The sequence below is a fragment of the Canis lupus genome, chromosome 8 (genome assembly GCF_048164855.1).
Source record: "Canis lupus baileyi chromosome 8, mCanLup2.hap1, whole genome shotgun sequence".
Classification (NCBI taxonomy): domain Eukaryota; kingdom Metazoa; phylum Chordata; class Mammalia; order Carnivora; family Canidae; genus Canis; species Canis lupus.
Genome location: NC_132845.1, coordinates 49,597,503 through 49,622,639, shown reverse-complemented (window position 1 = coordinate 49,622,639; position 25,137 = coordinate 49,597,503). Strand labels below are relative to the sequence as shown.

Below are 25,137 nucleotides of genomic sequence, written 5' to 3'. Positions count from 1 at the left end.
AGCGGTTTTGTGTGGACATAAGTTTTTATTTTTCCTGGGTAAACACCTAGGAGTGGGATTACTGAATTGTCTGGTGAGTATATGTTTGGCTTAATTAGCAGTGGCCAAACTGATTTCCAAAGTGACTCTACCACTTTGTTTTCCTATCAGCAATGAATGTATACTCACCAGTATCTGGTATTGTCATTGTCACTCGTTTTCATTTCAGCCATTCTGATGGGCACGTAGAGATTTTGTCTATCAGCAGTGCTATATGAATATTCTTATACATATAACCTTGGTGATTAGTTGTGAGTGTGTCCATAAGATACATTCTTAGAACTGCCATTGGTGGGTCGTAAGGTGTGAAAAGTTGATTAGATATTGCCAAAGAGCCTTCTGAGAAGGTGGGGCCAATATATACACATACCAGCTAGGATTGGTAATGTCTGTTTCCCCACATCCTCAACACAGCGTCTTGGGTTATTGCTGTGTGAGTATCTACCTCAGAGGGTTGTTGGTGAGAACTTGAAGTAAAGTATTAGAGCCGTGCCTGTCATACGCAGAGTGGCAGTGGATGTCATCGTATGATTACCACTACAAACCCATCGATCACATTATTATTTGTCTTTCTCTGAGTTTCTCATCAAGATATATGAGAGTCCTTTTTCTCTGAGGAGCTCAAACATTCTACCTACAGAATTTGGTTAATCCTTATAAATCTCTTCAGATGTTGGCCAGGAATTCAGGCCCTGTGGGTTTTACAGAATAGGGAAGTATGACACAATAGAGTCTTTCTAAGTTTACAGAACAGATCTGTGTTCCACAAAGTCAAAATTAATCTCCTTTGGAATGGGAATGGACTCCTCTAGGTTACAATGGCCTTCAAATGTTTTTGTGTGTGTGTGTGTGTGTGTGTGTGTGTGTGTCTATCTACTTTAAGAAATACACCAAAAGCCAGGTCACAACATTCTTACCCAAAACAGAAATTAAAAAAAAAATACTTCTTTGTTTTCTATTTGTTCCATCCCATCTCATTGAAAATATGTTCATTGGGAGCCACTGATAAATAGATTTCAGAACCTACTATGGGTTAAGACTAGCAATTTAAAGGGCACTGTTCTGGGATCTAGGTCACAGGCATAGACCTTCCTGGCAATGGAAGGAATCACATAACTGGATTCCTAACTGGAAGCACAGAGTCTCACACTCAGTTTTGGGTAAATTATCTCCATTATTCCCATGTTTTTTCTTCTTCATATATTTGGGATGGTAGAGTTTATTCGTTCCTCAATTATTCACAAATAGCTTTTGGACTCCTTAGGTGCACTACCCATAATTAAGTGCCAGGGGAAGAGAACAGGCTTTGAACAGCAAGAGGCCTGGATGCAAATCTCACCTCCACCATTTGCTCATGATCTTGATTTAAGCCTTATCGGTCATCCAAGACTCCGTTTCCTCCTCTGTAAAATGGGAGTTAGAGTAGAGAAATCACTGAGCCAACATATATAAAGCATTTAGCACAGTGTCAGGCTCACAGTTAAGTCCTTAACACAGTGAGACCAGCAGCACCAGCAGCACCAGAGAACTTGTCAGAAATGCAGTTCTTGGAGGGCGCCTGGGTGGCTCAATGGTTGAGCTTCTGCCTTTGGCTCAAGTCGTGATTCCTAGGTGTGATCCTGGGTTCCTGGGATCAAGTCCTGCATCAGGCCCGCTGCAGGGAGCCTGCTTCTCCCTCTGCCTATGTCTCTGCCTCTCTCTCTCTGTCTCTCTAAAATAAAATAATTAGAATAGAATAGAATGCAGTTCTCAGATCTCACTCTGGATTGACTACATCAGAAACCCCAGCGGTGGGGCCCCATGATTCCTAGGTGTGATCCTGGGTTCCTAGGATCAAGTCTTGCATCAGGCTCGCTGCAGGGAGCCTGCTTCTCCCTCTGCCTATGTCTCTGCCTCTCTCTCTCTCTCTCTCTCTCACTGTGTCTCTCTAAAATAAAATAATGAATAGAATAGAATAGAATAGAATAGAATGGAACGGAATGGAATGCAGTTCTCAGATCTCACCCTGGCTTGACTACATCAAAAACCCCAGCGGTGGGGCCCCGTGATGTTTTAACAAATCTTCCAGGTGATTCTGAGGCACGTTCAAGTTTGAGAAACACAGGCTTAATACTTGGTAACCATTGACAATCAGTCCCTGAGCCTGCAGCGATGAGCAGTGGGCAGAGCACGGAAGGACTGATCAACCACAGTGCAGCACTAAAGAGCCGGCAGCATCTGCAGGTGAGGTCTCTAACTGGTCTCGGGGCCGGCTCCTCCCACCTCCTCCCTCAGCACCTAGAGAGCTCGCTGATTGGTAGGATCCCTCCGGACCGTCACCACCCACCCAATCCGGGAGGGCGAAAACTGAAAGGGGCGGGACTGAGCAGCGCGAGAGGGGCGCGCCTATTGGCTGTAGACCGGCGCTGCGCGTGCGCACAGCCGACGCGCGCCCGTGACTGCCGGTTGAAAGATGGCGACTGTCGCGGAGCTGAAGGCTGGTGAGTTCGAGTGGGCGGTGTGCAGGGTGAACCGCGCCTGGTCTTCCTCCCGTGAAGAGGATGGGCTGGAAGGAGAGCGCGCGGAACACAGAGTTAGCCTTTCCGGGGGTCGCTGCGCGGCGTCAGGGCCCGCAAGGCGTCCGGCTGGCGTGGCGGCCGCTGCGCCGGGGGCGGGGGGAGGGGTCCTGGGGGAGAGAAGCGGTTGCTCGGGACCAGCTGGGCGGGTCCCAGGTGCGCCGTCGAGCCGAGGAGATGCTGCGCGACCCGCAGGTTCCCGAGAGGTCTGCAGTCCTGCTCGGTGGGCCTCCGGCGCTTTTGTCGGAGCCCTGTCGGGCCGAGGCTCTGGGCTGCCCCTTTCTTCGGGGGCTGAGGATTTCGTCCCCCTCCGTGATCCGGCCTCGGCGCGACCCCGAACCATTAGCTTACCTGTCTCACCGAAGCCTTGCCGCACCCTGCGGGTTGGGTCCCGGTCCCCGTCGGGAAGGCCTGCCCTGGCCACGCTCCTGTGGTTTTTGTTTTTTGTCCTCCCCCCCGCCCCCCCCCCCCCAAGCAAGAGTTCCGCAAAGGTGCGAGTCATCGAGCGGGATGGTGTTTGCGCACCGTTGGTTTTTAAACTTTTTTTTTTTTAAGGTTTATTTGTTTACTTATGATAGAGACACACAGAGAGAGGCAGAGACACAGGCAGAGGGAGAAGCAGGCTCCACGCCGGGAGCCCGACGTGGGACTCGATCCCGGGACTCCAGGATCGCGCCCTGGGTCAAAGGCAGGCGCTAAACCGCCGCGCCACCCGGGGATCCCCGCACCGTTGGTTTTAACGGAGGTGTCCAAGCAGCGAACAGTAGTCGGAGGCGAGAAGCGACCGAGCCTTCCGTGTCAGGCCCTGCCCAGCTCCCCTGTGTTACCCAGTGGAGTCTGTGTGACACCCTAGGCCTGTGTAGGTCGTGAGAAATGAAGGTGCAGGGAGTTGCAATAGCTCGCGCCAAGTAACCGAGCTAGAAAGAGGCAGTGCGAGGCAGTGCGTGAGAACCTGGGTTTGCTCCCCCAGCTCTCCCCACCTCCCGGAGCTCCACGTCTTCATCCCTGGGTCATACTGCTACCCGATTAAGAACACTAGTTCCGGTTTTCAGGGACCTTAAATGAGCTCTTAATGAGTCATTTTTTTTAGAAAAGATTTTATTTATTTATTCATTCATAAGAGGCAGAGACACAGTCTGAGGGAGAAGCAGGCTCCCTGCAAGGAGCCCCCATGGGGGACTCAATCCCAGGTCTCCAGGATCACGCCCTGGGCCCAAGGCAGCAGATGCTCAACCGCTGGGCCACTCAGGTGCCCCTAAAAAGGTCATTCTTAAATACCTAGTGAGGAGGGGTTGAATCTCTTTTGAGGGTAGAGTTCAGTAAGCATTGATACAAATGTGTATTTGGGGCATTGGGCTCATGAATGGTCATAAAAAAAGGCATGCCTTTATCCACAAGGAATAGTCTTTTAAGTGAATCCGAGCACCCTCTCTGCACGAAATCCATAACACGTGTAAATCAGAGGATTTTTTTTCTTTGTTTTTTTTTCTTTTTTATTGGTGTTCAATTTGCCAACATATAGCATAACACCCAGTGCTCATCCCACCAAGTGCCCCACTCAGTGCCCATCACCCAGTCACCCCAAACCCCCACGCCCACCTCCCCTTCCACCACCCCTTGTTCATTTCCCAGAGTTAGGTGTCTCTCATGTTTTGTCACCTTCACTGTAAATCAGAGGATTTAAAGATGCTTTGGGATATCAGGCCAGGTTAAGAACCTCTTTTTTTTTTTTTAAAGATTGCATTTATTTATTCATTAGACACAGAGGGAGGCAGAGGGAGAAGCAGGCTCCCTGCAGGCAGCCTGATGCAGAACTCCATCCTAGAACCCTGGGATCAGGATCTGAGCCAAAGGCAGAAAAAGCTCAACCACCGAGCCATCCAGGCATCCCAAGAACCTCTTTCTGAAGTTGTTGCTAGGGTACAGAGTTTTAAGCATAGTTAGAGAAAGTTTAAGACTCAGTTGGTATGCAACCTGAAAAGAAAATGTAATAGGAGATTAGGAGTGTCCTATGCAGATATATCCCTACATGTATCCTTTTATGTTTTTTTCTTCTGCATTTCCCACTTCAGAATATGCTGTGTGTTCCAGAGAAACTTTGTTTTTTTTTAAGATTTTATTTATTTATTTATTCATGAGAGACAGAGTGAGGCAGAGACACAGGCAAAGGGAGAAGCAGGCTCCATGCAGGAGCCTGATGTGGGACTCGATCCGGGATCCCCAGGATCATACCCCCGGCCAAAGGTGGCGCTAAAACGCTGAACCACTGGGGCTGCCCCCAGAGAAACTTCTTGAAAATTTATTTCCCACTCAATCATTTTACATTGTATGGGCTTTTACCTTTTTCTTTTTCCTTAAAGAGGGGCAAGTGGGAAGGAGCAGAGGGAGAGGGAGAAAGAGAATCTTGAGTAGGCTCCATCCGCACTGTAGAGCCCAATGCAAGGCTGCATCTCAGGACCCTGAGATCATAACCTGAGCTGAAATCAAGAGTCTGGTCCTTAACCAACTGAGCCACCTGAGTGCCCCTGGGCTTTTACCTTTTTAAACATTTTCACATTTTCCACCTCACTTGGTTCTGCCTCTGAGATGTAGGACTCCGTATGTTGCAGAGGGCAGCTGAGGCATAAGCTGGTGATGACACAGGATAGGCTTCCTAATTCCAGCTTCATTAATTCTCATTTCTCTGCTGAGTTTGAGGTTATGTTGCATGCAAATTCAGAGTAATTGGGGGATCTCTGGGTGGCTCAGCGGTTTAGCGCCTGCGTTTGGCCCAGGGTGTGATCCTGGAGTCCCCGGATTGAGTCCTGTGTTGGGCTCCCGGCATGGAGCCTGCTTCTCCCTCTGCCTGTGTCTCTGCCTCTCTCTTTCTCTCCATGTCTATCATGAATAAATAAATAAATAAATCTTTAAAAAAAAATTCAGAGTAACTGGGACAGGATCCTGGCCAGCGGAAGAAAATCTCTTCCATCTAATTTCCAAAGATGGAGTTAAAGAAGCGCATTTGGTTATGATCCCAAGAATATGATAAGGCTGGACCTTCCTTTTATGGGCCTGTTACAATGTCTGATTGGGTGATAACTGTACTTGCATACCTGCCCAAAAGGTTGAGGGGATGATTTAAAAACAAGGGGCAAGAAAGGTTAAAGTTTAGTCTACACAGTGTCTCTGTAATCATATGGCCCAGGTTTTTGTTATGTATTAAAGCTTATGGGGGTTTTATGTTTATGCCTATGTGGATAAGCTCCTTGGGCCCTATTTATGAATTTTTCTTTATTTTGGTGCCTTTGGCAGAGTGCAGTACAGTAGTAAAATATGTTTATTACACCAATAATATACAGCAATGTATTATGCTCCCAGGTAGCATTTATTGAGCTTTTACTATGTTCTAATCACTGTGCATGAGACATATTGATTGTCTAGGTTTGTTATTTAGCCGTTAGGGACAGTGTGAAAAAAGAAGGTCCTAGACCACTGCAAGGAATGATACCAATTCAGTTCTCTGCCCCAGTGTCCATACCAGTATTTATAGTTAAATGTCGTTATCACAGCTGATATTGTAATATAACCCTTGCTCATCAAGAGGTTAGTTTACATTCAGCGTATAGATCCCAGATTCCTTAAAATGGCAGTGGTATAGCCATGTGTTAGATTTCATTTAGGCTTAAAATTTCCAAATCCTACTGTTTTTTGTTTTTTGGGTTTTTTTTTTGGAAGTTAACTCATAAGTGTCTTTAAAAAGCAAACAAAACCCAAAGAAAAACCTTTTTGTTCAGAATAGGCCATCCCCCAAGGATTCTGGATATCAAAGGTTTTTATCAAAAGACAACAAATTCCTTATGGGATGCACTTGATGTCTTTAATCATCTTTCTAGACCAGAGGTTTTTAGTGACACAGAACCTGTCTGCAGTGATTAACGCTCCTGAAAATATAGGAGACAGTGTAAATTTCAGGCCCCGGTAAGCTAAGTACATTCTGTGCTCCCTTTTTGTTCCTCACTGAAGATGTATACCAGACCATAGCTTCCTACAGTGATGATTTTGGAAAAATAAACTTGAATTTGATTAAATATATTGAAATAGCAAATCATTGCAACTTGAGAACTTTATTTTTTATTACAAACAGGATATAATTGGATAACTTCCATTCAGCATATTGTTTAGATCAAAACAATGGCTATTAGGCCATTTACCTTTTAAACATTTTTCTTCAAAGTATACCTAAGAATGACCAAATTTATTCTGCATTAATGTTTTATATTTAACAGTTTTAAAGGACACCTTGGAGAAAAGGGGAGTATTGGGGCATTTAAAAGCAAGGATCCGAGCTGAAGTATTCAATGCCCTAGATGATGAAAGTGAACCCCGACCACCATTGTCTCATGAAAACCTTATAATTAATGAACTAATTCGGGAATATCTTGAATTCAACAAATATAAGTATACAGCATCTGTCCTCATATCAGGTAAGAGGTCATTATTACTTGCCTGAAACAAAAATCTGCTTTTTCCTTTCCTCAATTCTCAGGAAATATTTAGGCTGAAAATCTTTTTTTTTTTTTTTTTTTTTTTTTAAGATTTTATTTAATCATGAGAGACACACAGAGAGAGGCAGAGACACAGGCAGAGGGAGAAGCAGGATCCATGCAGGGAGCCCGATGTCGGACTCGATCCTGGGACTCTGGAATCACGCTCTGAGCCGAAGGCAGACCCCCTCAGCTCAACCACTGAGCCACCTAGGCCGCTAGGCTGAAAATCTAATTCCATTACCATACAGTATTGTTCAAGTGGCTGGGACATAAAAATCTCCTGAGCTCTTTCCATAACTTGAATACATTCTCATGGGGCTTATTGTTTTGTAAGGGAAAATAAATACCTAAACACTTAAACTCATGTGTACTTTGAAAAATCATTTGTATTCCTGATTCTGAAAATTAAAAGTGATTTACACTTTATCTTGTGTGCTGCCAGCTTTTTCTATGTAGATGCTTTAAAAATACACAGTTTTGGGGGATCGGTTGGTTAAGCATCTAACTCTTGATCTCAGCTCAGGTCTTGATCTTATGGTTCTGAGTTCAATGCTGGGCATGGAGGCTACTTTAAAATTAAGAATACACACAGTTTTGATGTGTATATTATTTATTAAAAATATGAAAGGTTGGAGATAAAACTTCAAAATATTGCTAATATTGTAGGTTAGGGATATATAGAAATGTGTGTAAAAGCATGGTATTTTAAAACAGTTGTGAACTGGGGTGCCTGTCTGGCTCAGTCAGTTGAGCATCCAACTCTTGGTCTCAGCTCAGCTTTTGATCTCAGGGCTGTGGGTTTGAGCCCCGAGTTGGGCTCTGCACTCAGTGTGGGACCTAATTAAAAAGGATCAGGAAGGTAAACGCCAACTCACTACAGCAATAGGAGGGAGAGAAATGTTGGGGAGTTAAAAAAGTTAAAATACACTTATCTCATTCTATTTCTCATTTTATTTCGGTTAAAATACACTTATTTTATTTCTGAAGAAAGAAAGAACTGGAGGGAATGCATAGTAGTGAAGTTAGATTTTCATCTGCACTGGAGGGAGACACGGGACTGGAACGATGACTTTAATTTTTATTAATCTGTGTTTTAAGACTATCTCTTGCCTCATCAATGAAAAGAAACCATGAATTCGATTTTGGAAGAGAGAATAAATTCTTTGTGATGTTGGAACTTTTCCATTTAATAGATTTTTTAATTAATATTCTAGATCTTTTATTTAATGTTAAGCATGATACCTTAACTGAGTAAAGACTGGTGATTTTTTTTTTAAAGATTTTATTTATTTATTTATTTATTCATGAGAGATGCAGAGAGAGAGAGAGAGAGAGAGGCAGAGACACAGGCAGAGGGAGAAGCAGGCTCCATGCAGGGAGCCCGACGTGGGACTCCATCACGGGGACTCCAGGATCACAACCTGGGCTGAAGGCAGTGCTAAACCACTGAGCCACCCAGGCTGCCCAAAACCGGTGATTTTTAGAGGTCTAAGAATCTTCGTATTAGCCCCCACTTTCCTTAGTTAGAGATGGGTGTATAATACTATTAATACTCAGAAAAGAAGAACATTATGAAAATATAATGAATTAGGTCTTGGACCTGGGCTTCCCTAGAATAAAAAGTAGTCACAATAGTCAAGTTTCATGTTAGGTGTCTTGGCTTTTTTAAAAAACTGAGGTGTAATTAATAATGCATTATACCTTTTTTAGTATACAGTTCTATGGATTTTACCAAATGCATACAGTTGTGTAACTACCACCTCAGTTAAAATCACAATATAGATATTTTTATCACCTCAAAACATTCTCTCTGCCCTGTTGTAGTTAACTTCTTCAGCTACCAACCCCTAGCAACCACTGATCTGTTGTTTTCTGTTCCTAATATTTGCCTTTTCCAGAATGTCCTGTAAATGAGCCCATTCAGGTTGTAGCCTTTTGAGTCCGCTTCCTTTCACTTAGCATAATGCATTTGAGATTTAGCTGTGTTGGTTTTTTCCCCCTGAATAGCATTCCTTTGTATGGCTGTGCCGATTTATCTATTATCAGTTGATGGTCAGTTGTTTATAGTTTTTGGCAATTATCAATCAGCTGCCCTAAATTTCACACACAGGTTTTTGTGTGAAGGTAAGCTTTCATTTCTCTTGAGTAAGGAGGTAAGAGTGGGATTGCAGTTGTTTGTGATTAAGAACATGCTCACCTTTATAAGAAACGGCTCAGCTGTTTTCCAAAGTGGCTGTACCATTTTGCTCTGCTACTAGCAAAGCAAAGTATGAGAGTATCCAGTTGCCTTGTATCCCTGCCAGCACTTCATATTTGGGTTAATTTTACTTTTAGAATTATTGCTACCAAATAAATATTGTTCCTGTCCTGTATTTAACTTGTGGGCTTCTCAAAAAAAAAAAAAAAAAGGCCTTCTGAAGTCCATTATGCAGAAGCAGTATGTTCCCAACAAAAAATTGGGGGATTTAAAAAATGAATTTATGTTAAATCCTGTTAAGTTATATATATAACGGGCAGCCCTGGTGGCTCAGTGGTTTAGCGCCATCTTCAGCCCAGGGCATGGTCCTGGGGACTCGGGATCAAGTCCCACATCAGGCTCCCTGCATGGAGCCTGCTTCTCCCTCTGCCTGTGTCTCTGCCTCTCTCTCTGTATCTCTCATGAATAAATAAATAAAATCTTTTAAAAAAATAGTTATATGTATAACAAAATGATACTTTGAAAATCATAAAATCACATAGATGTGCCTTGGAATGTGCCATTATCACCCTCCCAAAATCTGAAAAGTCTGTATACCTGGTAAGTGGTTCTTATCAAAATCATATGTGCTTTTTAGAAGAATAAAGACTTATACAATTTTTATTCCAGAATCTGGTCAACCTGTAGTTCCATTGGACAGACCATTTCTTATCCGTGAACTAAATGCATTTGAAGAATCAAAGGATGATACAATGTAAGCTTTTTTAAATAAAATTTTTTTAAATAAAAACGTAAAAATAAGTTTTTAGTTATTACTATTTTGTAGTCCTAATCATGTATTAGTGGCTTTATTTCATTTTAATTGAGCAGGAATTTATTTGGTTCGAGTGTGTGTCTAACACTGCACCAAATCCAAATAAGACAAGGCATCTGCTCTTGAGCTAGAATTCCCATAGTTCCAGAGGACCGAACCTCTGTCTTGCTAAGTAAGGGTCACTCTTCTTGGCTTCTTGATGCATCCTTTTTTGTCTTCTCAGGCTTTGCTCTATCAGTTGTTTTTTTTCTCACGTCAAACTCTTCTGATTATTTCAACTCTTCTGATTATTTCCTCCATTTCAACCTAGGAATATACTCAGATCTAAAAAAATACCGGTCAAATCGTTTTTACCACTGAACTTAGTGATAACCAGCCATCTGCTTTCATTTTGTTTCTCTCCCCTCTTTTGCCTTCTGTGCATATCAAAAATTCTTCCCTCACCATTTATACTGAAACTGTGCTCTTGAAAAGAAGGGTGACTACTTTCAGGTAGTTTCTTAGTTCTTTTCCTCCCTCAAGGTCGCTCAAACTTTTTCCAGAGGATCCTTGAATGGCACACACACACACACACACACAAATACAATTGTACCTAGGAGGCCAGGGGACATAGCTCAAAACAGCCCTTTCCTGGCAAGAATTTTCTTTGAAGTCTTATGTTTTCTCTTTCTGAAAATTTCTTGAATTTTTTCTTTCTGCTTCATGGTATAATTATCTGTTTTACCTTACAAATGCTATAAATGACATACCAATTAGATTGAAATCTCCCGCAAATCTTTATACCGTTAATAATCCAGAATCATATGCCCCCTTTATCCTGTGCTTTGTCCTAAGTCCCTGGCACCAAGGTGGGTATACATCTGTATTTCCAGTTTAAGAAACTCAATTTTGCTTGAGTTTCTGTAGCATTTTGTAATAGTGACTGTTGCCTCTTAAGATACTTTTTGTCACTTGTCTTTTTTGACCCTTTACTGTCTAGGTTTTCCCTTCCCTAATAGTGTTCTCAGTTTCTTCTTTGGCTCGTTTAGGGTTCCCTTAGATCGTGAGCAGTCTCCAGGTTTTGTCCTCCTTCTCCCCTTGCCCACTTTTCCAAGTATGCCTGAGTCTTTAATGATGCCTCTATGTTGGTGACTCTATTTTTTTTTTCTTTTTTTGAGATTTATTCATGAGAGAGAGAGAGTGGCAGAGACACAGGCAGAGGGAGAAGCAGGCTCCATACAGGGAGCCAGATGTGGGACTCGATCCCAGGTCTTCAGGATCACGCCCTGAGCTGAAGGCGGTGCTAAACTGCTGAGCCACCCAGGCTGCCCAGTGTCTTTAAACCCAAAAGACACCCTGAAGTGTGGGCCCACATTTCTGCTGGCATCTCAAACTCCGTGTGTCCAAAATCTAAATGTGTTATTTTCACCTCCTTAAACCCACCTTGTGTGTTCCTTATCTAGCCATTAGGGTCTTAAACTCGGAGTCTACTTCCATCTGTGGCTCTTTCCCCTCTCTCTACCAGTCACCTTGTGGGTTCCGTCACTTCTGCTTCACAGTGTTCCCTGTCCCTTCCCACTGCCCTGCACTGTTTAGAAGCCATCTGTCTGCTTTGTCTGTCTCTAGGCACTTTCTTTCCAACTTACCTTCATACTGCCAACAGTTTGCTTTCTGAAAGGCAGTTACTGCTCTGTTTAAAACATTTCTGCTATAGGACTGCCTGAGTGGTTCAGTCGGCTAAGCGTCTGACTCTTAATCTCAGTTCAGGTCTTGAGTACAAAGCCCCCACTGGGCTCCATGCTGGGTGTGGAGTCTACATTCAAAACAAAACAAAACCCCTCCATTGTAAACTTTTCAGATTTTGGAAAGTAACATGGATTGTATAGTTGAAATTTGCTAAGAGAGTAGAACTTAAATGTTTTTTCATCCATGAAAGTAGCACACACAAAAGTAAATGGGTGAGGTGATGGGTATGTTAAGTCAATGAGAGGAATTCCTTTACAGTGTGTGTGTATATGTATATCAGATCATCGTGTGGTACACTTTAAAAACCTTATAATTTTATTTCTCAGTTATACCTCAGTAAAGCTGGGAGAAAAAAGGTAATATGGCAAGTATACCAAATACTAGGTGTATGTGCCAGTGTGAACATACAGTGACTCCATAAATATACTGATAGTTTTTCAGGGAAGCTTAAGAATTTTCACAGAGTACAATAAAAATATATAATAGCCCTGGTTAGGTCCAGCCATGCTACCAACAGTTTGTGCCAAATTTATGAAGAAAACTAGTTTTCAGAGTTTTTGTGTTTCAGCATTGCAAATAAGGTAATTATAAAGCCGAACTTAAAAAAAATCTTTTTTTAACTTTTATTTTATTTTATTTATTTTTAAAAAATTTTTATTTTTATTTATTTATCATGGTCACACACAGAGAGAGAGAGGGGGGGGGGCAGAGACACAGGCAGAGGGAAAAGCAGGCTCCATGCACCGGGAGCCCGACGTGGGATTCGATCCCGGGTCTCCAGGATCGCACCCTGGGCCAAAGGCAGGTGCCAAACCGCTGTGCCACCCAGGGATCCCTGAACTTTTATTTAAAAAAAAATCTTAATATCCATGAATTCATGGATTAAACATGTAAGCTATGTATTTTCTAATAACATTAAAAAGTATCTGAGTCTTAAAAATTTTTAATGTTAAAACTTCATTGATGTTAATTTAAGAACAAAATTGTTGAAACTTAAAAATCTTCTTGAACCTGTTAGCTCATTGGGAAACATGGGTTTAAAATTAAATGAAAAGACAGATCTTACATTCCTGGTTATGAGAGTTACAATGTAAGATATATTCCTTTCATAAGAGTTGGGCATCTTAAATAGAGAAACCTACTTTCCTGCTTTCCTCATGATCTGGAGAAGTTGGCATGCAAGCAGTTATTGCTGCCTAACTGAGTGCCCCAGAATTTGGTAGCTTGAAACAATCATTTATTATCTGTAGTAGGTCAGGAATCTCAGGGCGCTTCTGATGCTCAGCATTTCTCTGGAGATTCCAGTTACAATGTAGCCAGGGAGGCCCTGGTCTGAAGGCCTGGCTAGGGCTGCAGGATCCCCTTCTGTGTGGCTTGCTCCCACGAGACCATTCCTTCCACGTGTACCTTTCCCTGGGACAGCTTGAGCGTCCTCATGACATGGCACAGACTTCCCCAGAGAGAAGGCATGGAGGAGACCACAGTGCACAGTGCTTTATGACCTAGTCTTGGAAGCTGCACAGCACTGTCACTGAATACCTTATTTGGTTCATAGAAGTGACTTGAGCCCACACTCCAGGGGAGGGCAGTTAGGTTCCACTGTGTGAAGAGAAAGGCATGTCCTACTTTAATCTATCACGTCAACTAATAAATATCTCAAAAAAAAAAAAAATCCGTGAAATTGTATCTTCAGTGATGAGATTAGAAACGAAAACATTTCTGTAGTACCTGTCTTCATTGTCAGCAGGTAGCTTCCCTTTCTGCAGGGGGACTAATAGAAATCACCAGCAGCATATTGTCGTGAGAAGAATATAGGACTTGGGGTTCAAGTAGAAAGTTTGTTTACTTACTAAGGAATCTCTAAATCTTCCCTGAGCTGTGGTATTCTCATTTATCCACAAAGTGAAGATAAAATGGAGAGAGGTTAGAGTATTTTGTAAAATGTAAAAGTAGCTTTTTTAATGGGCCCTGCCTCCCAAAAAATAGCTTGTTAAATATCAATTCTAACCCAACTGCTGAATAGCTAACATTCATAATACCATTTAATATGTGCCAGGCACAGTTCTAAACACTTGATATTTATTGGCTCATTTGGTCCACAGCAACCCTTGAAGGTAAGGGCTACGCTTATTCTCATTTATAGAGGAAGAAACATGGAGAAGGCTGGGGACATGAAGAATCTTGCTGAGGTCAAGTGCTGAATCCAGGATTTTAACCTAGACAGTCTGGCTTTGCCCATATGTGATCTTTAGGCAAGGATCTATTCCTCTACTTAGTGTTTACTGAATACTTGTTGTGTATCTATCAGATAGTGCTAGGCACTGGAAAATCTTCCACTGGACTTTGAAAGTCGAAAAGCAGAATTCCTGTGTATTGATGACACTGTGTTTCAGTTTGGGTGATGTTTACATAGTTAACATGGGTTCTCTGGGTTTTTAAATTGTCTTTCAACTTAAATGGTACTCTTATATTTTAAAAAGCTCAAAGAGTTTGCGATTTGGATAGTAACCGTGCATCTTCTTTCTTTTAAGTTTTGAAAATTACGTGGCCATTTTGGTGGCAGAGGAAGCCTTAAAGAATAGAGGTTTTAAGCTTTTCCTGTATCTGCAATTTTAATTGATTTTGGTTTTCTTCCTGCTACAGACCTCTTTTATATGGAATTTTAGCTCATTTTTTACACAGAACGAAGGATGACCTCCAAAATCCATTCCTGAGAGGGTCTTCACTTCAGCCTCCAAACCCAAATCTTGGTGGACAGCCTAGCAGAAGAAAGCAAAGGGGTATGAATTTCCTGAGATTCATCATTTAGCTGTCAGCAAGCATTTGTTCTTCTTTTGTTTAAAAAAAAATCTTTTAAGATTTTTAAGTAATGCACATACCCAACATGGGGCTTGGACCCCACAACCCCAAGATCAGGAGTCACACGCTTCACTCACTGAGCCAGCCAGGTGCCGCAAGTATTGTTTTGTTCTTAAATATCTTTCTCTCAGGAATAGTTTTTCCTGAGCTTTTGAGTTATAGTTTAATTCTACTTCCATCTAATAAAGTTTGAGTCTGTGTTACTTATTCTTCAAGAAACAAAATGCTTTTTGGAAGGAGAATCTTGGGATGGGAGAGTGGACAAAATTCTTAGGCACTCTTTCTATGCTAAAATATGGAAAAACCTGATTTTCACAGAGATTTGTACTCTTTTGGAGCAGCTTAGATCATTAGCATACTGAAGAAATAGCCTTTTATCAAGTCATCACTTTTCCCCCTTCAAGACTGAAGAAAGGCAAGATTACTGAGTACAGATAGAGAAGTCACAGGTGTCTATATCCTTTGCATTCTTAGGGTACTGTTTGTGAAAGACTGACAGTTACCTACAACTAAATTCCTAGGAGCATAGCCCCTGTTGTTTTCAGAATGTTTACTCTTTAATGAGCTTTCATTTGTTTTGATCACATCAGCAATAGGATCTCAGTTTGATCATCTGAACTGAATGGTTTATAGCTCCTTCCCAACCTTGGTAGATTTAATCTCTTTCTCAGAAGGACAGTCAGAGCTGGGGCTCGGGCATCAGATTAGCAGAGCAAATCTAAATCTTAAAGAACGTTGAAATAAACTTACAGGAAACATCTAGAATACAAATTGCCTCTCGTAGTTTTTTTTCTTTAAAGATTTTATTTATTTATTCATGAGAGACACACAGAAAGAGGCAGAGACACAGGCAAAGGGAGAAGCAGACTCTCCCCAGGGAGCCCGACATGGGACTTGATCCCAGGACCCTGAGCTGAAGGCAGATGCTCAGCCACTGAGCCCCCCAGGCGTCCCACCTCTGTTAGTTTTCATAAACTGCTGTGAGCAGTACTGATCACGTTAAATATTTGCTGTGTCTCCTAAGATCTGATATTGAAGTATTTGTGAAGCAAGGTGACCACCTTTGGAGGTTATTTCTGATTTCACTAGGAGCTGTTCATTTCTGTATCTTAGAATGCTGAGCTGATGGAGCATTGAAAAAGAAATCATTCCTGCCTCCTTACCCAGCAGTTGAGAAAACCAGGACTGAGAGGTTGTAACTCCTCTGAAGCTTGCAGCTGATCATTTTTAACCAAATCAGCACCTCCAAGTGCTATTCCTATACACTTTTCCCATTAAAGAATGTAAAGAAGTTTTCCTAGTTCCCTTTTCAGGGCTTGGTGCCTACTATTTGACGAGTACTTAAAAAGCAAAACAAAACACACAAGTGCATGAGTCAGTCTCTAAACATTCACATCATACAGTGTAGAATTCCCTTGACTCTCTTCCCTCCTGTCTGTCCCTAACTCCCCAGTCTCTGTCCCTCCCGTGGAAGGTCCCTGTCAGCAGCTGGGAGGGTGGGATCGCCTTCCAGACTCATTTTGGCGCATGTAGATTTATACATATTGCTGCTCTCTGTGTTCTCCTGCCATTCACTTTGTTTTCACTTGTCTTGTCGAAGTGTGTAGAGCTTCTTTGACCTCATTCTTAACTTGGTATATTATGGCATAGTATTGCTAATCATCCTCTACTGATGTACTTTTATATTCTTAATTGTTCGCTTTTACCATATTGCAGTGTAGAGTTACTTCTTCGTCCACACAAGTATTTCTCTGGTGTGGACACCCTAGAAGTACAATTGGTGGTTCAAAGCCTGTGCCCATTAAAAAATGTAGTAGAGGGCAGCCCAGGTGGCTCAGCGGTTTAGCGCCGCCTTCGGCCCAGGTTGTGATCCTGGAGACCCAGGATCGAGTCCCACGTCGGGCTCCCTGCATGGAGCCTGCTTCTTCCTCTGCGTGTGTCTCTCATGAATAAATAAATTAAAATCTTTAAAAAAAAAAACAAAAACGTAGTAGATACTGTCTCATTCCCCTCCAAAAAGGCTTTACCAATTTACATGCCCACCAAGAATAAATGATAATACCAGCATCTCTATTTAATTGCCACCAGGGGATATTGTACATGTGAACACTTGCTAGCATGGCAAACCCATGACTTGGGTTCTTTCAGTTCTATAAGGAAAAATAACATCTTGAGAAATCACTTTCCTGGCTTGTAAGCTCTTTATTTTTATTTGTTTATTTTCAGGTGTACAATATAGTAATTCAGCACCCCACTGGCGTGCTTATCACCAGAAGTGCCCTCCTTAACCCCCATCACCTATTTACCCCATCCACCCCCCACCTCCTCTCTGGGAACCGTCTGTGTGTTCTCTAGAGTTCAGTGTTTTTTTTATTTGTCTTTTTTCTTCCTTTGTTCATTTGTTTTTTAAATTCCATGTGTGAGTGACATCATTGGTATTTGTCTTTCCCTGACTTACTTTGCTTGGCATGATACCCTCTAGCTCTATCCATGTCCTTGCATGGCTTGTAAACATAATCAATCTCATTCATGGCTAATGACTTATAACAAAGTTACAAGTAACAGTATTTATTTCTTAACTCAGTTCTATTCTTTTGAGATGTGGGTCACAGAATAGCTAGTGGTAGCTTTACACTGAGGAGGTGGGAGGGCTGGTGTGGGGGGAGAGAGGGGAAGAAAAAGGGAGACAAAGGGTGAGGGAGGAGAGTGCATTAGTTGCTCTGGGGCCTTCAGAGACATCAGAGAATCCAGGTTAGTAGAACTGTGGGTGTGTGTTCGGTGGAAAGCTCCATGCCAGGCTCAGAGGTGAGGAGGACTGCTGCACTAACAGAAGAATAGGGATTTTGGTAATTATTTTTCTTGACCTTCAGAAATTTTCTTGATAACAATGAACTCTTTGTGCAATGATTTGTGAAGAATTGCCAGCCAAAAATGGCATTTTGTCCCAGTAACACACTTCAGCATTTACTTTCTCAATTCTAGCTTAGTGTTTGATAGAAACACGTTTTATTTGACAACATTGAAAGGTTACAAAGATCTTAAAATAATTATTCAGATTACAATAACCTGATTTCTACAGAAGCTCATCCAGCTGAAATACAAAACACTAAAATGAAATCTTTTCTGTGAACCTGTCTAAAGCATGCCAACGGGAAAACTCTTCTTTTATCGAAGTGCTGAAAAAAATGAACCGGGCTTATGTAGGCACACATGCCTTTGGGATGGTAACCAGTTGATTAGTGCTGCTGCTGTTAGAGCTTAAAATATTAGAGGCAAAGTAGTTCTTGCAATAATTAAAAGATCAGGTATCTCGTAAAAGAGAAAATCATTATCAGCGCAACTTTAATACACTTCTATGAAGCCCATGAATAACATACTTCTTAATACTGCTTTTCTAGAAAACTTAAAATGGTTATTATGGTCTCAGGGTATTGTTAATTTTGTTCTGTCCAACAAAGCTGCCTAAAACTGAGGGGGATAGTCCTCTGTGACCCAGACCTACAGTCTCCATTCTTTATGAGGGCGATCAGCTGCTGTGGCCCGGCCAGGCAGGATGTAGAAGCAGATTGTCTTTAGAATTAGAAAATCCTAATGTGTGGGAAATATCAGAAAGGGAGACAGAACGTAAAAACTGCTAACTCTGGGAAACGAACTAGGGGTGGTAGAAGGGGAGGAGGGCGGGGGGTGGGAGTGAATGGGTGACGGGCACTGGGAGTTATTCTGTATGTTGGTAAATTGAACACCAATAAAAAATAAATAAAAAAAAAAAGAATTAGAAAATCCAGTATGTTTTTGGTGCTAAAGCTGGATGTTTCTAACAACTGTCTAAATTTGTGTTCTTTTTCTCCTGTCATCAAAATCATAAAAAATGGGTTTTTCCATTGTAAAAGTGTCTTCGGAATATTTTCAGGTTTCCACAATTTCTCAGAATTTAGCTTTGCCTTGCATTTTTGTTGGATTTGGCTAGTAAATCTCTTCAGGTTCTTTTAATTCAGGGTACTTCTGCCCTCTACCCCTTGCTCCCTATGACAAAAGAAATTCAGCAAAAGTGACTAGGGCCTCTTCTATTGTCAGAGCACAGGGGGTGGTCACAGGGGCTCTGGGCTTTTCCAAACTCTCAGGGACCTTTATTGTGTCTTTGCTTGAAGAACATTTTCTATAGTTTCTTGGATACTTTTCTGATTTGGGTTAGGAAAATGTAAACTCTGCTAGTTTGTTTTGTTTTGCCACAAGATGGTGCTGCTAGAGGCATTTCTATTTGAAGATAGAGTTTTTTTGTTTTTTTTTTTCCTCCTTTCTTTTTAGTTGAAGAACTTTGGCATCCCTCAAAATGCTAATTGAACACTCTGTCCTTTCTCATGGATTCCATTCCATACGTATCATGTGAGAGAAGTTTATAACTGCTCCTTACACTTGGGTTTACTCCAAGGTGCTCTCTATTCCTTTAAAAACATTTTAGAGGGGCGCTCGGGTGGCTCAATCTGCTCCCAGGGTCCTGGGATTGAGCCCTGTGTAGGGCTCCCCACTCAGCAGAGAGTCTGCTTCTCCCTCTCCCTTTGTACCCTCACTTTCTTGCTCTTTCTTAAATACATAAATAAAATCTTAAAGAGAAAACACTTGAGAGTGAGTCTTTAGTACTAAACGTTTCTGATTTCTTCAGTAATGTTTTAAAAATGGTGAGTTGATTTCATTGTCCTAAACCACCTAAAGAACTCATACAATATTAAATATGTAACATCTGAAAATATATGTAGATATGTCTGCACACTGCCTACTTTGACTTGGAATAAGTACTGACATTTATTTCTGTTCATTTCAGATGACCACTTACAAAAAGAGAAGGGGAACAGTACTAATATGGAAGATCCTCTTGTTTCTCAAGCAGTGAAGAGATGACCTTTCCATTCGGGTCATCTTTTGTCTTAAAATTGTATGTATTAAAAGAAAAAAAATTGTGTGTATTAAGTAATGTATTTATTCTCCCAACATTACCAAAATATATCACTAATATTTGTAGAAAATCGGGTTTCTGCAAAACATTTAGCCCACTACATTTGTGAGTAAAAGCTAACTCTGTCATCTAGCTTGTTGGATTTGACTCGAAAGAAAATGCATTGTTTCTTTAGAAAGAATTTTAAAGGTTTTTAAATTTGTGAGAACTGGAAGGACTTTTTAGTACCCTGTATATTCTCCAAAAAAACAAGATTCAGGTCTTTATAGCCATATGCTCTGCCCTTTAACAAGATTACATTGATTACATTTCCTTCAGGCTGGAATTATATGGATTTGTAGAAAAATTCATTTATGTTTTTAAAAAGCATTTGAAAGAACATTAAAGCCAGAAAAAATGAATTCCTATGTAGTTTGATTTTTTTTGTTGTTTACGATTAGTGATTTTTCAGATAACCATTTATAATTTGGTTTGAATATCTGAATTACCATCTAAATTTGAACTTCTAAACTAGGTAACAATGTACTTTTTCTTTCCTTAGACCATTTTGGCTCCTACTGGAAGATTTAATTAAAAGGTAGAGGGGGAAATAATTCTTTTAATTTTGCTGTAAGTAAAACAAAGAGTTTATTTTATTATACAAAGAATGTGGAATAAGCATGAAGAGACAGGCTTTAGGAGAAATACCAGAAAGCACCTTTTAAAGGATAGCTTTGTTTAGCCTCCATGTGGCCCTCAGCTGTGCAATTACAAGATGAGCTATGAAAGAGCTAGTCCCTACCTATCTGGACTCTAAATCTCATGACATGTCAATTTTTTATTCTTGAGATAGAAAAATGGTAAGAGTTCTTGCTGTGCTATCTTTAAAATGCTATTTGATATTTACTACAACATTTTTATAACGTGGAGTCTACAGACTAATGTCCCTAACAACAGCTATTATAATAGCCCTTGATTGGCAAAAGTCATAAAGTATATTCAGACGGAACTTGAATGTTTTCCACAGGACAGGTGAGAAGGGCTGTCAATAGCAAAATTGGCATTCCCTTCAGGGTGTTGATTCTGTGCTGTCTTTGGAAATTATTGAAACTTTTGAGTTTATGTTTGGTGTTGGTTGGTCCTTACAGATTAACCAGGAATTTTTACTTGAATGAAGAAAATTATTAAAGAAATCCCCTTAAGCCATACTTTACAAGTCAGAGGATTTTTGAGAGGCCCAATTGATGACCTAGAATTACATATATAGATGTAGAAGTGTACTATAAGGGCTCATTTCCTTTTTTTAAATTAAATCTGTAGTATCTGATAACAATTATGAATTCCATTGTATTATATGTGGGAATATAAATATCTGAATTCTCAGAGGACTTGGTTTTCATCCAAGGATGTTGGCAGTGGATGCTAAGTTTACCTCAGGAATTAGAACCATGCAGGATTAGATTTTTAAAAAATGCTGGAGTTTATAATGCTGATCACTGATATAAAATCATCACAATAGAAGCTAAACAGAATTGTCACATGTAGTCCATAGTGCTTGTATGCATTACTCTGTAACTCGTTTGTACCTAGGCAACTTTTATACTTTGAATGTATTATTTAATAAAAAAAACAAGCAACTCACCTTTGTGCAGTGAGTGTTATACCTATGACTCTTCTGTCATCAGGAGGTGAACACCAGGACAGGTGGCTCCCCAGACCTTCCTTCAGGATCTCTAGTGGCCTCGTTGTTGGAGGGTGTAGAGAGGTGGAGGGAGGGGAACTTTTCCTGGTGGGTGTGCACTCAGTATCAGCCACGTCACCCTGCAGTGGTTACTCTTCATCCAGGAGGCTGATGGTATCAGTCTCTGGGGGAAAAGTAATCTAGGGGGGGGCATTTAGGGGCTCAAAACATATTTAGTAGTATGTTTTTATATTTGGAAAAGAGAAAACCACCTATTTTCAAAACAGATTTTTATGATTTCCATAAAGGACCTTAGGTTGAAAAGTCTGCTCTAGAAATTTTTATACTCAGGATTTTTGAATGGCGTCAATTAATTTATAAGCCAGTCATTGAAAAAGTTACGTTGGCTGAGACATTAAAAAAAAAAACTAAGAGAAAGACAAGACAAATATAAATGACACATCAAACTATTCTCATAAACTAAATCAGTACATCATGCTGGTGGTTTTCCTGGGGTTGTCGGGAGAAGTTGTCATCCAGAAATACGGAGAAGTTTTAGGAGAAGACTTGGATTTACAGAAAAACAGGATGAGAATTGGAACTGAAGAGGGACTTAGGGAAAGTGGAAATATAAAACTTGGGCAGTCTGAAAACCAAGCAGGAGCAGAGGTGACGTTAGAAGATGATAAATTTAGCTTAGCATATATGTTTGCACAGAGTAAACTGATAGCTTTATAATTATGTGCAAGAACGCAATTGTATACGACTCACATGCCTGTGTGATTATATAACATTTGATGTGTTCTTTTAACCTAAAGCCAAGTGTACTTGAAGGATTAACATTGTGAGAATATGCCTTTAAAGGCATTTGGGACAATGCTTCCTGGCCACTTGGTATTTGAGTTTTGTTAACAACCATTCTGCAAGGATTGCATGGTCTTTTGTTTGTTTGTTTGTAACAAAACGTAAAACTACTTTTTTCAAAAAAAAAGACCTTTTAAAAAATACATTTATTTATTAGAGCAAGCAAGGGAGGGGCAGAAGGAGAAGCAGGAGAATCAGGAGAAGCAAACTCCTTCAATGTGGGGAGGAACACCCTGGGTCCAGGACCCAGGACCCTTGGGTCAGATATTTATCCAACTGAGCCACCCAGGCACCCCCGAAAAATAGACTATTTTTGAAAGCAACCTTAGGTTCACTGCGAAGTTGAGTATAAGGTACAGAGAATTTCTGTATACCTCCTATCCCTCCCCCCACACACTCACAGCAGGACCCCCAATGGGAGTGGCACATTTGTTCCAATCAGTGGACCTACACGGACACATCACGAACACCCAAAGTCCATAGTTTACATCAGGGTTCATTTCCGGTGCTGTTCACTGTGTGTTTGAACAAATATATAATGACACGTATCCACCACTGTAGTACCGCACAGAGTATTTTCACTGCCCTAAAAACCTTCTGATCGGCCTGTCCATCCCTCTAGCCCCTCAGCCTCTGGCAACCACAGACGTCTTCACTGTCTTCATGGTTTTACCTTTCCCAGAATGACACATAGTTGGAATCCTACAGGATGTGGTCTTTTCAGACTGTCGTCTTTCACTTAGTAATATGCACCTAAGATTCCTCTGGGTCTTTTCACGGCTTGAGAGCTCGTTCGTTTTTAGCACCAAATGATACTCCATCACCTCAGTTTCCCACAGATTGTCCACTTGCCTCCTGAATAGCAGCTTGGTTGCTCCCAGGTTTTGACAACTCTGGGTAAAGCTGCTTTAAACATCCCAAGTGCAGGCTTTGGCATGGATGAAAGCTTTCAACTCATTTGGGTAAAATCTTGAGTATGATCTGCTGGTTCATATGTTAAGAATATGTTTAATTTTGTAAGACACTGTAAAACTAGAGAATTTTAGAGTCCTTCCCAATGGAGGGTAGGGAATCTGGAGTTAACCAACACCAGAGTTGGAAATTGATGCAGGAAAGAGCATTGCAGGTCACTATGCCATACCAGCTTGACCTGGAGAAGTGTGGAGCTCTCATGCGTGAAACAGGAGTGACTTTGTGCAAGAGAGATGGAGCCAAGCCGGGCCTGTGGCCAGGAATGATGTCCCTTCATTCACAAGAAGGCACAGTCCTGCGCAAATCTTGAGCTGGAAGACTTGAGTGGTGATAATACACCTCTTTAAATAATGAGATTGTGAAACACAGGCAGAAGTAAACCATGCTTGGGCCCAATCTTTGATATTATTAAAAACTGGAGGGAATCATATTTTGGAGCTTTTTGAAGCCGATAGCAAACACAAAGCTATTTGACAAAGAGGAGAAGACTCCAAGAGAGAAATTAACCCTCTGCCATCCTGTTTCATGAGTTCATGGAAACTCCCATTACACAGCACCTCACTGAAAAGACAAGCCAAGGAAACTTACTGGACAGTTCTTGAAGTAACACTTTTTAAAAGTATTTTTTCCCCCTAGATCTTAGAATAACCGGCTTTTTGAGCCATCAGAAATAAAACAGACATTTGACTTCATCAGTGTAACAATGCACTTTTGAAGACGAACAACTGAGCTTCTGCACTGCACAGATGTTTAATGAATGACTGTTATGTCCACATACAGTCTCCGAGCACTTGTAGAATGTACCAGAAAGGTATGGAATACTTTATATAAGGCCTTCCCGTGCATCATCATGTTTGACAACTCAGGAAGGTGGTTGAAGCAAAAATTCTGTCCATCTGTGCTCCTCCTTGAGAAGACACAGGCTCCGTTCCCTGACTGTCCTGGGGCTTCAGGTCTGGTGCCTCGCAGACCACGTGTAAATCTCAGACATGTAAACCTCCCATCTACTCAACACAGACTCCAGCAGACATGTGGGGTTGGAATTCCTGCTCCAGCACTAGCGAGCTATGCTACCTTGGCTTGCTCCTTAATTCACCAACCTGCTTTGTCAACCACAGAATGGGAAAAAAATATTTTTTAAGTACCTATTTCATAGGGTTGTTCTAAGGAAGAGGAGAGAGAAGGCAGGAAAATTCAGTGTTCGTTATAAAGCCTCCATTTATTAATAATTGCTTATAAGGCTGGCTCTGGTTAAGCATCTGCCTTTGGGTCAGGTCGTAATCCTGGGGTCCTGGGATCGAGTCCCACGTAGGGCTCCTCGCATGGAGCCTGCTTTTCAATCTTCCTGTGTCTCTGCCTCTCTCTGTGTGTCTCTCATGAGTAAATACAAATCTTAAAAGAAAAAAAATTGCCAACAAGTGCGATTCCGACGGCCTGCTCTGGGTTCTTTCCAGAACGGGAAGGTGGTAGTGAACTTCACTTTTCCCCTTCCATCACCCTCCACTCCGCACCACGTCTATACCAACGCAGGGACAATTTCCACTCCTTTTACAGCGTGGACAGTAAAAGGCACGTGGAGTACAGCTTATCCATCATTTTCTGAAGAGCTTTTCCCTAGCTCTGCAATCTGCTGAACTCGAGCAGTTCCTGCCTCTGCCTTAGGCCCGTGGGGTGTTTTCAGGGGTGCAACAGCGGGAGAGCTTGACATTGGAAGCAGACCAAGAGGGTCTGAGATGCTGAGCCTGCAGGAGGGACGGGCTGTCCCTCACCATCACGCACCCAAGGCCTACTTGGTTTCCTCGGGTGAGAATACCAACAGCAAGCAGCACAATATGTTCATTTCGTGCGGATCATCTCACCGACTGTTTACAAACAGCCAGGTAGGGAAACTGAGTCCCAGAGTATTTAAGTGACTGGCCCATGGTGGAACAGCCAGAAAGTGGCACCAGCCACTCGCCTCAGAGACCTGTCTTTA

General features: G+C 41.5%; 1 protein-coding gene across 4 annotated transcripts; it reads left to right on the top strand.

Annotated features, from left to right (window-relative positions):
• The first annotated feature begins 2,421 nt into the window (after nt 1–2,421).
• CEP20 (centrosomal protein 20) lies at nt 2,422–21,286 on the top strand. Of its 4 annotated transcripts, none has more exons than XM_072835899.1 (5): nt 2,422–2,519; nt 6,860–7,057; nt 9,987–10,071; nt 14,539–14,636; nt 19,535–21,286. In XM_072835899.1, the coding sequence occupies exons 1-5, from the start codon at nt 2,492–2,494 to the stop codon at nt 19,609–19,611; spliced, it is 486 nt and encodes a 161-aa protein (XP_072692000.1). In that variant the 5' UTR covers nt 2,422–2,491; the 3' UTR covers nt 19,612–21,286. The 4 variants fall into 4 exon arrangements, with proteins under 4 accessions (XP_072692000.1, XP_072691999.1, XP_072692002.1 ...); XM_072835898.1 differs by having other exon boundaries at nt 14,500–14,636; XM_072835901.1 differs by lacking the exon at nt 14,539–14,636.
• Nucleotides 21,287–25,137: the final 3,851 nt, after the last annotated feature.

Bases quoted from the DNA above. Each gene is read 5' to 3' on its own strand.
- CEP20 (XM_072835898.1), top strand. From the start codon at position 2,492: ATGGCGACTGTCGCGGAGCTGAAGGCTG. The intron at 7,058-9,986 runs GTAAGAGGTCAT...TTTTTATTCCAG, and splicing joins AGCATCTGTCCTCATATCAG to AATCTGGTCAACCTGTAGTT. The intron at 10,072-14,499 runs GTAAGCTTTTTT...TTCCTGCTACAG, and splicing joins GAATCAAAGGATGATACAAT to ACCTCTTTTATATGGAATTT.